The sequence below is a fragment of the Gracilinanus agilis genome, chromosome 2, assembly GCF_016433145.1.
Source record: "Gracilinanus agilis isolate LMUSP501 chromosome 2, AgileGrace, whole genome shotgun sequence".
Taxonomy (NCBI): domain Eukaryota; kingdom Metazoa; phylum Chordata; class Mammalia; order Didelphimorphia; family Didelphidae; genus Gracilinanus; species Gracilinanus agilis.
The window spans coordinates 180,831,287-180,844,361 of record NC_058131.1 but is presented as its reverse complement, the minus strand read 5'-3'; the positions used below and the strand labels follow the sequence as shown (position 1 = coordinate 180,844,361).

The 13,075-nt window shown below is 36.4% G+C and overlaps 1 protein-coding gene across 1 annotated transcript; it reads left to right on the top strand.

Moving 5' to 3' along the window:
• On the top strand, positions 1 to 5,738 carry PCNA (proliferating cell nuclear antigen). The gene is made up of 6 exons (XM_044660899.1): positions 1 to 358; positions 1,004 to 1,101; positions 1,319 to 1,386; positions 2,413 to 2,607; positions 4,946 to 5,069; positions 5,159 to 5,738. The coding sequence occupies exons 1-6, from the start codon at positions 138 to 140 to the stop codon at positions 5,236 to 5,238; spliced, it is 786 nt and encodes a 261-aa protein (XP_044516834.1). The 5' UTR covers positions 1 to 137; the 3' UTR covers positions 5,239 to 5,738.
• Positions 5,739 to 13,075: the final 7,337 nt, after the last annotated feature.

Genomic DNA, 13,075 nt, shown 5'->3' with positions numbered 1-13,075 from the left:
TTGTGCGTGCCTCTCTGTGCCTGCGTCTCCTCTCGGGCCGAGGACCTCGCTTCCGTGAGTGAGTCGAGCTCTGTCCTCCCCTCAGGCGCAGGCCGGCTTTGTTTTTCCTTCTCTCGGCTCTTTCTCTGTTCGCCACCATGTTCGAGGCAAGGCTCGTGCAGGGCTCCATCCTCAAAAAGGTGCTGGAGGCGCTGAAAGACTTCATTAATGAGGCCTGCTGGGACATCAGCTCGGGCGGGGTGAACCTGCAGAGCATGGACTCGTCCCACATCTCGTTGGTGCAACTCACCCTCCGCTCGGAGGGCTTTGATACCTACCGCTGCGACCGCAATCTGGCCATGGGTGTTAATCTCACCAGGTAAGCGCAACCTAGTGCACGAACTTGGACTTTTTAAACCAGGCGCACTCTCCTCCCTCCCCGTTCCCCTGGGCTTTTCCGTAGGTTCTTGGCGGGATCGCGGCGGAGCGGTAGTTCTTGCTGCCCTGGCGGTGAGGGGGAACGGGGGATGGGCGAACTCCATTGGTCCTAGTGGCAGCGGAGGGCGGGACCAGGCTGGAGCGCGCGGTTTGGGGTAGGGGAAGCGCGCCCAGGCCGCCTCCCGCCTAACGTCATTAAGGCGCCAAGCTCACAATGTGGCCCAAGAGGCTGTGGCGGGAAGAGCTCCCAAAAGCAGTTCCTAAGATCTCTAATTTAAAGGGAAAAGCATGCTACCCTCCATGAAATATTTCGTGAGCCAAGCGAGCCTTGCTGAGGGCGGAGGAAGTCAGCGGTCTTTAGTCGCTTCATCCCCTCCCCCCACAAAAATTGGTAATGAGGGGAGAAATGCTATGCCTTCTACCAAAATGTGCCACGATACATAGTGTTTACATCCCACTGATATATCTCAGTAGTGTCCGTTAGTAGAAGATAACACAGTTAACAATAACTTACCTTACCCCGTTGGCACTTTTCTAGACTTTGTAGTTGAATGTATTTATCTTACCCCTTTTTTCCATTATATAGCATGTCCAAAATCTTAAAATGTGCCAGCAATGAAGATATCATTACCCTAAGGGCAGAAGACAATGCAGATACACTCGCGCTGATATTTGAGGCACCAAGTAAGTTGTCCTTCATAAAATTCTTATCCCACTTTGAGATTAGTTCATTAATTCTGAAACATAAAATGGCACAATCGGTTTCATAAAGGATAAACCTTCTATAGTTGTAAATTTTTAATTCCAGAATTGTAAGCATTTTGGTTATACAGATAAAATGAGGAAATCATGTTTTTGCATGCTTTTCTGGGGAAATGAAGCATTCTTGTTTTATTTGTAGATCAGGAAAAAGTTTCAGACTACGAAATGAAATTAATGGATTTAGATGTTGAACAACTTGGAATTCCAGTAAGTATCAAGATTTCTTGCTATGTATCTAATAAGCTAAATAATATGACCAAAACCAGACTCTTAATGTATTTGAAGTTTCGATGTGTAAAGAAACTTTTTAGTAGGGGGGGAACTCACTTCTAATGTTGCATTCATTTTACTTAATATGTACTACTTTATTCATATATTTAAGAAAATATAGAATTAAATAATTTAAAATCAGAGCTTAGATCTTATTTTTACCTCATGTTTGAATTATTAAGAATGCATAACAGTGATAATACCGATGGGATTTAGAGGTAGATGGGACCTTAAAGAATATATTATCCTACTTCTAAACAGCAAAGCTAGACAGATTAAATGATGTTTGAGGGTTTTACCAGGTAGTAGCTAAAAATCAGTTTGAGCCCAATCCTCTGTCCAAAGCATGTGTTAATTTCCATCACATTAGGCAACCTCTGCTCTTTTGATTTCTCCTCTTTTCCTATATATGTATCTAATTTTTAAGCCCAGTTGAGATGCTTCATTTTAATTAATAGTAGCTTATAAAAGTAGCTTTTAATAGATTCATCATTTCCTGGGGACAGAAATTTTTATTATCTACATAAAGTAGAAAAGTAGTTATTAAATTTCTAATGTGAAAATAATCTATTTCTGGAAAACAAGTTAGACAAATTACATAGCTATCTGTATACCCTTTTTATACCTTGTGTCTTTATGCATCTGTCGGGTCTGTTAAGTGTTGATAACCTAGTATCTGGTATGGTCATTCCAGTTGGCTTTTAAGAAAAGTGAATTTGGCTATATGCATAAATATTTAAAATAGTGGTGAATATGCTTTTCATCTACTTTTATATGAATTTTTTGAAAAATGTTGTATTCTTAAGCTTTAAACTATTTGCTAAACACATTTAATCATGATTTTTTAGAGTAGCTCTTAACTCAAAAGAATAAAATTTCATGGTTCTTTTTTCAAAAGATGAAATCAATGACAAATCTAAACATTTAGACTTCTAAATATTCAGAACTGTTTCTGTATTGCAGGAACAAGAATACAGTTGTGTAGTGAAAATGCCTTCTGGGGAATTTGCACGAATCTGTCGGGATCTCAGTCATATTGGAGATGCTGTTGTAATTTCCTGTGCAAAAGATGGTGTAAAATTCTCTGCCAGTGGAGAACTGGGAAGTGGAAATGTAAAACTGTCACAGACAAGTAATGTTGACAAAGAGGAGGAAGCTGTAAGTCAAATATAGATCTTGAGAAAGTAATTTAAGTGCAGCAAGTTATGACATTGGTAAAAACAAATCTGTTCAGACTAGAATACTAGGTCAACATTCTCCATAATAACTTGGTATACATGTGAAAGTCGTTGGTAGAAACCTATTTTGTCTTCCAGCTAAAACTTGGATAAAGGTAGGAAATGACATGTGTTTGTCCTGTAGAACAGGCCAAAGATTCACACTTAAAAAGTATTGTAAAGTCATTTAGGTTAACTTCTTTACAAATGAAAAAAATGAGCCTAGCATAAAAAATGTGTCCTTGGTCAAGATAAGAAAACTTGCATAGTTATTTTAAAACCACAAATTAATTGCAATTGTTTTTGAGACTCATCCTAAAATGAGTTAGAGGCAGAATTCCTCATTCTAAACAACAATGCACCCTAACCCCAACTGTATCGCTTTCTGAGGAAGTCAGATAATGGGACATTTATTGAATCTCTATTTTTAATGTTCAGTATGGAATCTAGGTAACATTAAGTTACCACAATATTATGGCTACTTGGAACCAGAGCCTTAGACCATGTTGGCAAACCTATGGCACACGATTTGAGGGGGCTTCATCCCTCCCCCTCTACACACGGACCTGAGGACATTTCTCACCTCACCCACCCCTCTGCTCAGCAGTCCAATGGGAACTCCCTCCCCTGGCTGGGAGCCCTGGTGGGGCTCACATGGGGCATTGAGGGTTGTAGTTTGGGCACTCTGTCCCTAAAAAATTCACCATCACTGGCCTAAGAGTTATCTGAGGTCACACAGCTAGGAAGTATCTGAGGCCAGATTAGAACCCAGGTCCTCCCTACACTAGGCTTGGCACTGTACTATGTAGTTACCCTTTCCCATATACTTTTAAATTACACTCTTGTATCTTGATTTTGGTTTCCTTTGTGTTTATAATTCATTGAACTGAGCACATTATGTTTTGTATTTAATTGTATGTACTTATATCTCTCCAAGTTTACGTACAAAATTTTAAGCTCCTTGAGTACAAAAACCTTGCTGTACTTTTGTTTTTTTTACCAGAAGCATTGAGCACAGTGTTTGCCTGTCGGTACTCAATCTTTCAATTAAATATCTAATTATTCTTTAGACTCAGAAATTCCACAAAAAGTATATATTCTAAATTAATGAGGAAATTATCCCTGATTCCTCAAACCTTTCAAATCAGCATTCAGTTGTAATAAAGAGTACCTCTGTATTATAAAACATTCAAAAGTTTGGCTTTTTTTAATACTGCATACAATATTATCTTTTTTAGAATGAATTTCACTAATAATCTTGTTTTTGCATCGTTTTCCAATATATCTCTTCTTCCCTTCCTAGGAAGCCATCCCTTATGATAACAAATAAGAGAAAGCATTCAACAAGCCTAAATTAACCATACTGATTTAACCAAAATTAATATTTCATGCAGTGTTCCAGACACACTATATAATCTTTCCCAGTTCTGCAAAGGAGGGGAGAGATGTCTCCACATATCTTTGAAGCCAAGTCTGACCATTTTATAGTTTCATAGCATTCAGTCTCAATTTTTCTGTTGTTCTTTCTCTTTACATTGTTATATTCTTTGTGGAAATTGTTTTCCTGGTTCTACTTCACTTTGTATCAGTAAAGAGTTCTTATCTAAACAAGGGATTGAGGCAATTAAAAATAGAACAAAATTTTGCTTACATAAAAGTTGAAGAGCTTTGGCATGAATAAAATTAATGCAACTAAGTTAAGAAAGGCAGTTGAAGGGGGGGTTATCTTTGGTCATATCCTAGGCATATAGATAACTAACAAATATAAGAAACCAAAAGCCATTCTCCAGTTGATAAGTAAAGGATATAAATGAATAATTCTGAAAAAATATAAATTGTTAGGAAAGATTCTCCAAGTTTTTAATAAGAAATGCAAATCAAGATAACTAGCAGGTTCCATTAAATACCCAGCAAATTGGAAAAAGATTACAAAGGGTGGGAACAGTATTTGAGGGGTTGTAGAAAATAGCATTTTAAAAATGCATATTTTCAAAGAACTTATAAGAGTCATTAGTTCTTTTTTTTTCTTTTTACCATAAAAATTCAGCCCCATCTTAGAACTAAGGAAATGAAAGTAAAAATTTTAAGGAATTATTCTAATCTGGTTAAATGACCTAAGAACTTTCAGCCAATTGAATTTGTATTAAGGCAACATAATGTCTATTTTATTTACTTTGGGGGAGAAGTAGTCTAAAGTATTTGAATTTTAGTCAAGTTTCCAGTTGAATTTATTATAACCTCAGAACAGATTTGTTTCTAAGATTTCTTTATTTCTTTAGGTTACAATAGAGATGAATGAGCCAGTTCAGTTGACTTTTGCACTTCGATACCTGAATTTCTTTACCAAAGCCACTCCACTTTCTCCTACAGTAACACTTAGTATGTCTGCAGATGTCCCACTTGGTAAGAGATTAAATTACTTCATTTTTAATAGACTTAAAATCTTTTCTAATTCTACTAAATGATTAACTACCTTTTTTGTCTTTTTTTAGTTGTGGAGTATAAGATTGCAGATATGGGACACTTAAAATATTACCTGGCTCCCAAGATTGAGGATGAAGGAGGATCTTAGACATATGTAAAGGAAAAAGGTTCTTGAAGAGAGAACTGCTTTCGAGATATTCAAACATGTTTAACTGTTAAGTCTTTTTCAGTCTTAACTTTTGATTTGTACCTCTAGGTACATAAATATGTAGATAGCTTTCTGTAAATATAGTACTTCTTTCCACCTTAAAATTTGTTTTAAAAAGTCCAAAATTGGATCTTATCATCCTAGCCAATGCCTTATTTAGATATTCTATTTTAGATGTTTTTATACCAACAAACTCCATTTGTAATTCTAATAGAAAAAGGAAGATGTCTTCAATTTAAATAAAGTTATATCAGAATTGAACTCTTCACAGAGTAGTGCCTTCAAATTAGGACCCTGCTCTGCTATGAAAATCTTAATGGATTCTCAGCTTTAGTTATTAATGTAAAAATTACTTGACAATATTTTTATTTTTCACCCTGAAACTGTTGAATATAAAGCACTGTGGAAATAGCAATAAAAGAATATTATTTCACATTTAAGAAACATGGTATGTTTATATAGAGTGGTGAAGATTGAAAAGCTATTTAAGGTTGTGTGGTTTATAGGCTTAAGCAGGTGGGGGTTGTATGCTTTTATTCACAGCCAAATTGAAGAACATTATCAAACATTTCTAGCTTAAAATAGCATTTAGTTTTTGCCATAAGACTCAAGGAATTGAAACTTAAATGATAGAATAGTGACATGCAATAAAAAGAATTGAGAATTTATGGTCAGTTAGACTTGGAGCTCCACTTCTTGTCCTGATGTTATTTAACCCTTTGGAGCATCTTTACGCATCCATAAAGAAAAGGAATTGGGCTAGATGACTGGCTTTCAAGATCCCTTCTGGCTCAGATCCTAGGATTTTTCAGAATAGAAATTAATGTTTTGATTATATTTCCAACTTGAGAATGTCATTAGTTCTTTCCAGATAAGAATTCTAATTGAAGTTGCATGGGTAAACACCAATATATTTGTTTTATGCCTATTTTTATTTGAGGTTATCAACCTCTTCTGCCTTAGAATCAGTAAGGCAATCCTGGTTAAGTGACTTGCCCAGGTTCACACAGCTAAGAAGTGTCTGCAGACTGATTTGGCTAGGCTTGGCTCCCAATCCAAAAGAAACCTATTATGTCTTTGAATTTGTATTAATTGATTGTAAAGTAACTAAAAAAGGCTTAATTTTTTTGGAGGTTAGACATTTAAGTAGATACTGGAGAAAAGTTCATATTTAATAAGTTTACTTTTCTGTAGAATCCTAGAATTTTTACTCTTACTCTAGTTTGATCAAAAGAAGAGGCCTTCTTCTTGTCAGGTAAAAATCCAGGTCAGTACCTTATGAATTTTACGCTGAATGCCTAACTTAATCTATTAATATTAAATCTCTTGTTGCAAATAAATCCTTTGTAGTAACCTGATCTATTTAAAGTTATAGATCAAGAAAAATTTAATCAGCTCTTTAAAAATAGAATTAGTTCACATTTTTGTGGGATGTTTGAAGGATAAGGACAGGTATGCTATCTTAGTGTGTGGTCTTAGTTGGCTGGTGGTGGTATTGAGAAAAGATAAAGTGTAAATTGAACATTGTTCTTCAAATGGGGTTTACTTTGGGTGTCAGGAGAAAGCTGCCTAAATTAGGGTTGTCCTGTGGATATACTTAGGTTTTTTAATTAGTAGCTAAAGAGACTTCAGGCCACCAAAATAATAAAAAGCTTTGAAGCATTGTAGTTTAAGGGCAATAACACTGGATCCAGAATCCTTATCTGGTTTCAAATTCTCAATTCTGTCACTTTTGGAATAATCTTAATCCTGTGATTTTGTAATTCTGAGTCTGTCAAACAAAGTGCTTACCATGTACCAGGTCCTGTGCTGTGCTGGGGATACAGTGCAAAAATGATAAGTACTGGTCCTTGTGGAGCTTACTTATGGCCTGATGGGGGGAGATAGCCCACAAAAGAAAGCTAAAAAGTAGAGATGTAGGGGCCATGGTGGAGAAGGCATACAAGCCCCAAAGTAGTGCAGCAACCATGACCTAGAGAAGGCTGATGGGTCTTAGGTTGCAGCCAGATTAGAAATGAGACTGACCTTGTTTTAAGACAGGAACTGACCAGGACAGTGCAATAATTATCTCCTCCCTTTTCGGAAACTCAGCACAGCCTAAGACTCCTTTAGGCTGACCATCTTTTCACACTATCAATTGCACTTGACTTTAGTGTTCCCCAAAAGCCCTAGATCTTTTTCAGATAAGTTGCTATCTAATCACCTGTCTTCCCTCTTGTGTTCATGAAATAAATTTTAAAATCAGGTATATACAGGATTACATTTATCTATTAAATTTCATTTTGCTGGAGTTTTCTCTAAAAATACTCAATTCATTGACTTGACTTTGTGTTAAACAACATAGAACCAAATTAATTCCTGAAGTACTCCATAGGAGACCCTTCAGGTAGACATCACAATGACTTCTGTAATAAGTTATTACTTCAATTTCACTATTGTCCTCATCTCTACATATTCTTTGTGAGAATAATAATGAGACTATTATTAAATGCTTATCTATATAGGTATGCTATATAGCTGGAATTCTTAACCTAAGGATCTATCTCCCTTATATGTGCCCTTCCTTGATCTAACAGTCTAGTAAACCCTATAAAAAATAAAAGTGAAGGTAGTCCGCTTTCTTGTACTTGATAAGCCTATTTCTAATTATCACATCATCTTTTTCTAAATATTTGATCATTCCTGAAATAATATCGTTCATTTTCTTAATTTTGTGTACAATCATCTTTCCAGAGACCCACTACTATAGACTTCCCAGTGTATCCACTGACCATGTCTAAAGAGGTTCTAAAGGGTACTTTCCTAGGGAAAAAAAATCCTCGAAGTTGTTAAATTATTTGATAAATGAGAAGACTGGGTTAGTTGGTGTTTTGTAGTTACAAGTGTGTTAATGAGGAAAGAGTATGAATCTGGCTTGTCCCTCTCAAGATCTCCACAACCCAATTCCCAGAGCCCTAGTATACTTCCTTACAATGCCCCATCAAACTATGGTGTGTTTATATAGGTTCAAGTAGAAAAGGGCAGATGCAAGAAAATGTGGAACTAGAACTAACTACCAAATGATTGTAGGTAAGTCAGGGAAAAGAGGGAATCAATCAACAAGCAATTTATTAAGCATACACTATGAACCAGGTGCTGGGCATAAGCTGCCCTCGACCTTACTGAGAGGAAGACAAAATACACATCATTAAAATAAAGTAAATAATTTATTTTGGTGAAGAGAGTAGCAGCAAAGGTCTTCATAAAGTTGCTATTTTAGTAGTTTCAATAGAAATAAAGGATAATAAGAAGTGAGGGGGAGTTACAGATTATCCCAGGTCCTCATAGCTGTCTCTTGTGAGGTCCTCCCACTATTCTGGACAATGACAATGGAGGGAAAATTACATTTCCCTAGTTACTGAAATACACCCACCCCCCCATCCCCAGTTCCTTACTAGAAATGCAGAGGGACACGGGTGGAGTTGCTCCCCTCCCCCTTCTCCACTGTGCCTGACAACATTTTTTCACTTCACCCACCCCTCTGTCCAGCAGCCCAATGGGAGCACTTTTTCCCTCTCCTGTGTGAGGTATGGGAGGTTGGGGGGGGGGGGGCTGGCACTCCATCTCTAAAAGGTTCACCATCACTGGACTCTGAGCTCCTCCAAGAGCAGACTCATCTTAACTTTTAATTTGTATCCCCAGTGCTTAATATTTATTAACTGACTTGACTACCTCATTTTCCAACATTTATAGATATGCCCCTTAGAAATAGCAAACTGACTCCCTATTAGAAAGGCTAAAAAAAGGAAAGAAATAATTTGTAGGCTTTTATAGTTTTGAACTATTAATTTTATAAAAGTGTAGTAAATTGGTACACAAAGCAAAGTTTGCACAAGGTCCAATCTAGTTCTAATATTCTATTTTGTTCATTAATTGTTAGTTCTTCAACAAACACTGAGTACCTACTGTAGATATAGCAATGCTATTTGCTGTAAATAAGAATTATTTACTATGCTATGAGATTATACTTTGAATGCAAAGAAATGGCTTGAATTGTGCCATGTGGATTAGCTAATATATAGAATATACTTTTCAAAGTATTTTTTATATACTATGCATCATCTAATTTAATTCTCATAACAGCCCTTTGTTATAAAATTCTAGTCTTCCTCCAAAGGAGAAATTTTATTATATATAATAAAAATTATATTTAGATTCTGACATGGAATGCTTATAATAGAAGGCAGGTTTTAAACTTTTGAGAACTTTGGTTATTCAGATAGTCTACTGTCTCCAGAGCAATTCAGGTAGATCCATCAATATTTTACTTAGAAATGCTTAAAGTTTAGACACATTTAAGAAAATATTTTATCTATATAGGGACACAAATTTAGGCCCTTAGATTTTTGGTAAAAAATTCCCAACAATTAGAGATAGCAGAAAAGTAGAATCATGTGACTAAGAAGAAAGTGACCTACTTTTTTTGATAGAAATCTTCAGGTAAAGATTCAATGATCACTTATTAGTGATATTAGAGAAAATTCTTGGAAGGGGTTAGACTTTAAACAACATCTGAAGTCCTTTTCAACCTTTCTACTCTGATTTCTGCAGGAAAGAAAAAAATTGTGGACAACAAAGACCATTAATAAAGATACAACGTTACAAAGAAGGATATCTAGTGCTGCTGTATTCTGCCCCTAGTAAACCAGATCTAGTGTTCAGTTCTAAGGGTGGCATTTCAAGAACACTGATAAAAGGTTGAGAGTGTGAAGTAGAGCAACTAGAAGGGACTCGAATCCATATAAGAGGGTTACTTGAAAGAATTGGAGCTATTTAGCTAGGAGAAGACTTAGGAAGGAGATGTTTTCCAAGTAGGTGAAAGGCTGTCACCTGTAAGAGGTAAATAGATTTTCTGGGTTTGCCTCCTGAGACCTGAATTAAGAATAATGTGTAAAATTGCAGAGATTTTTTTTAACAGAACTATCAAAAGGTAATGGGCTACTTTGGAAAGTAGTCAGTTCCTTACATCCATCCATAGCCCTTCCAACTCTGAAAGTCTATGATTCTTTAGTTATTAAATGCATGTGTTTGAATAAAAAATTGTAATTATTTTAATTCGTGAATTTAGTAAACATTTATTAAGATTTTTTCCCCTCATTGAACTTAACATTGAACTAGTAGAAGCCATAGAGATAATTATAATACATACTATTGTGTGATAACTGCTTTGGAGAGATGCAGAACAAAATAATATTACTCGTCATAAATAAAATCTAAACCTTAGAGTTACCTAATATCACCTAAGGCCCTATTGATGAAGGGGCGGCATAGAGATAGAAGAGCCAGGACCATAAATAGAAAGTCATGGTTTCAAATCTAGCCTCACATACTGTGTGACCCTAGGAAAGTCACTTCACCCTAATTACCCAGCCATTACTATAAAAGGGAATTATTTAATTTCTTTAATTTAAGGGGGACCTGGAGGTCCTCTTACCATAGAGATGTGTAGGGGTTAATCAGCCCACAGTGATAGGAAGTAGAAACCATATAGATGGAAGTGAGGTAGGAAGAGATTATAAAAGGGGTCCAAGTATCAGTTGGTTGGCCTGTCAGTTGCTGACAGGGGGGATCAGTTGCTGACAGGGCTGGCAGTTGCAGGGAAGTTGGCTGCTGGGCATGAGTTGGTGGTCATTGGGGACTGGTTGCTGGTGGTGTGGGTTGGTGATTAGTTGGTGGTTGGGGGATAGATAGATACTGATTCTGCCTTGTGAGCTGAGCTGAAGGGTGATCAGCTCGACTTTTCTCTAATAGTTATTAGCAGCAGTTATAGGTAGATATAGGCATTTTTAGGTAGTAAACTAAATTGTTAATTGTTAAAAGCTGCTAGAAATTTTCTTTTCTCTGGCTTAAAGGGATAATATTAATTTACAACTCTACTATATTCTCAATAAAACTTAAGTTATTAAAAGCTGCTCTCTTAATTTGTCAAAACCCCTGTTTTAGGGGCAGCTGGGTAGCTCAGTGGAGTGAGAGCCAGGCCTAGAGACAGGAGGTCCTAGGTTCAAATCTGTCCTCAGCCACTTCCCAGCTGTGTGACCCTGGGCAAGTCACTTGACCCCCATTGCCCACCCTTACCACTCTTCCACCTATGAGACAATACACCGAAGTACAAGGGTTTAAAAACAAACAAACAAAAAAAAACCCTGTTTTAACCCTCACATTACTATTCTTCTGCCTTAGAACCAATACTTAGTATTGATTCTATGATAGAAGGTAAGCGTCTTTAAAAAAAATTAAGCAGCAACAACAATAACCATCACATCCACTTTATTCATCTTCATAGAGATTCAAAGTTTTGTATTAAGAAACTAGGGAGGAAATGGCCAAGTAAAGATAGGAACTTACATAAACTTTCAAGTTCTCCAAAATTTTAAATAATGCCTCAAGATAAATTCTGGAATGGCAGAACCAAAAAAAGGACAGGATGAAACAATCCTCTACCAAGATAATTTAGAAGGTCAACAGGAAAGGTTTGTCTCACTGAGTTGAGAGTGAAGCAGTGAGAATGTAGTGAAGTCCAGTGGAGGCCACAACCAGGCAAAGCAATAGACCTAGGGGGTGAATGAATCAGCAAAAATGGTTTCCAGAACTCTCAGACTACATACAAGGGAATTAGGCAATTGGTCAGAGGAGGATTACAGGAGACTTATAACTGGCACTAGTTGGAAGATGTTGTTGCATTGCCCATAAGCTGTAAGGCTTTGTTGCATTGCCCATAAGCCCCAATAGAGAGGGGATTTTTGGTGAAAAGTCCAGGGCAGAAAAGAATGTAACCACTCAAAGACCAGAGCTCAGGCCAGGAGAGCAGTGACCAAACCTTTTCTTAGATCATACAACCTTGGAACCACTGAAAATTTTAAAAGCTCCCACCTCTAGAACTAACTCTAAAAACAGTAACATAAAAAAACCCTGAATCTCATAGTGCCCCTTCCATCCCAGGAATAGAATCCAACTTTAACATAAAGTTAAAAGTCAAGAAATAGGCTAGGAAAAATGAGGAACCAACAAAAGAATCTGACCATAGAAATTACTATGGTGACAGGGTAAGTCAAAACACAAACTCAGAAGAAGATAATGAAGTTTAAATAGCTATCTATATGCAAAGCCTGAAGGAAAATGTGAATTGGTCTCAAGCCAAAAAAAAAAAAATCCTTGAAGAGCTCGAAATGGACTTTTAAAACTAGATAAGAAAGGTGTGTGTGTGTGTGGGGAAATTGGGGAAAGAAATGAATGATGCAAGAAAATCATGAAAAAAGGAGTCAACCTCTTGGTAAAGAAGGCCCAAAACATCCTGAAGAAAATTACACCTTAAAAACACAATAGGCCAAATGGTAAAAGAGGCACAAAAATCCACTAAAGGGAAGAATTCTTTAAAAAGAGGTACAAAAGTTCACTGAAGAAAATCCATAAAAATTAGAATTGAGCGAGTGGAAGGTGATGATTCTGTGAGACAATAAAACAATAAAATCATAAGAATGATAAAATAGAAGAAAAAATTAAATTCTCATTGGAAAAACAGCTGACCTAGAAGACAGATTGGGACAAGATAATTTATAAATTATTGGACTATCTGAAATCCATAATTTTAAAAGGAGTCTATCTAACATATTCCAAGAAATTATCAAAGAAAACTTTCCTGATATCTTAGAACCAGAGGGTAGAATAGAAATTGAAAAAAAACTCACTGATCAGTTTCTGAAAGAGATCCCCAAAAGAAAACTCACAGAAATATTATAGC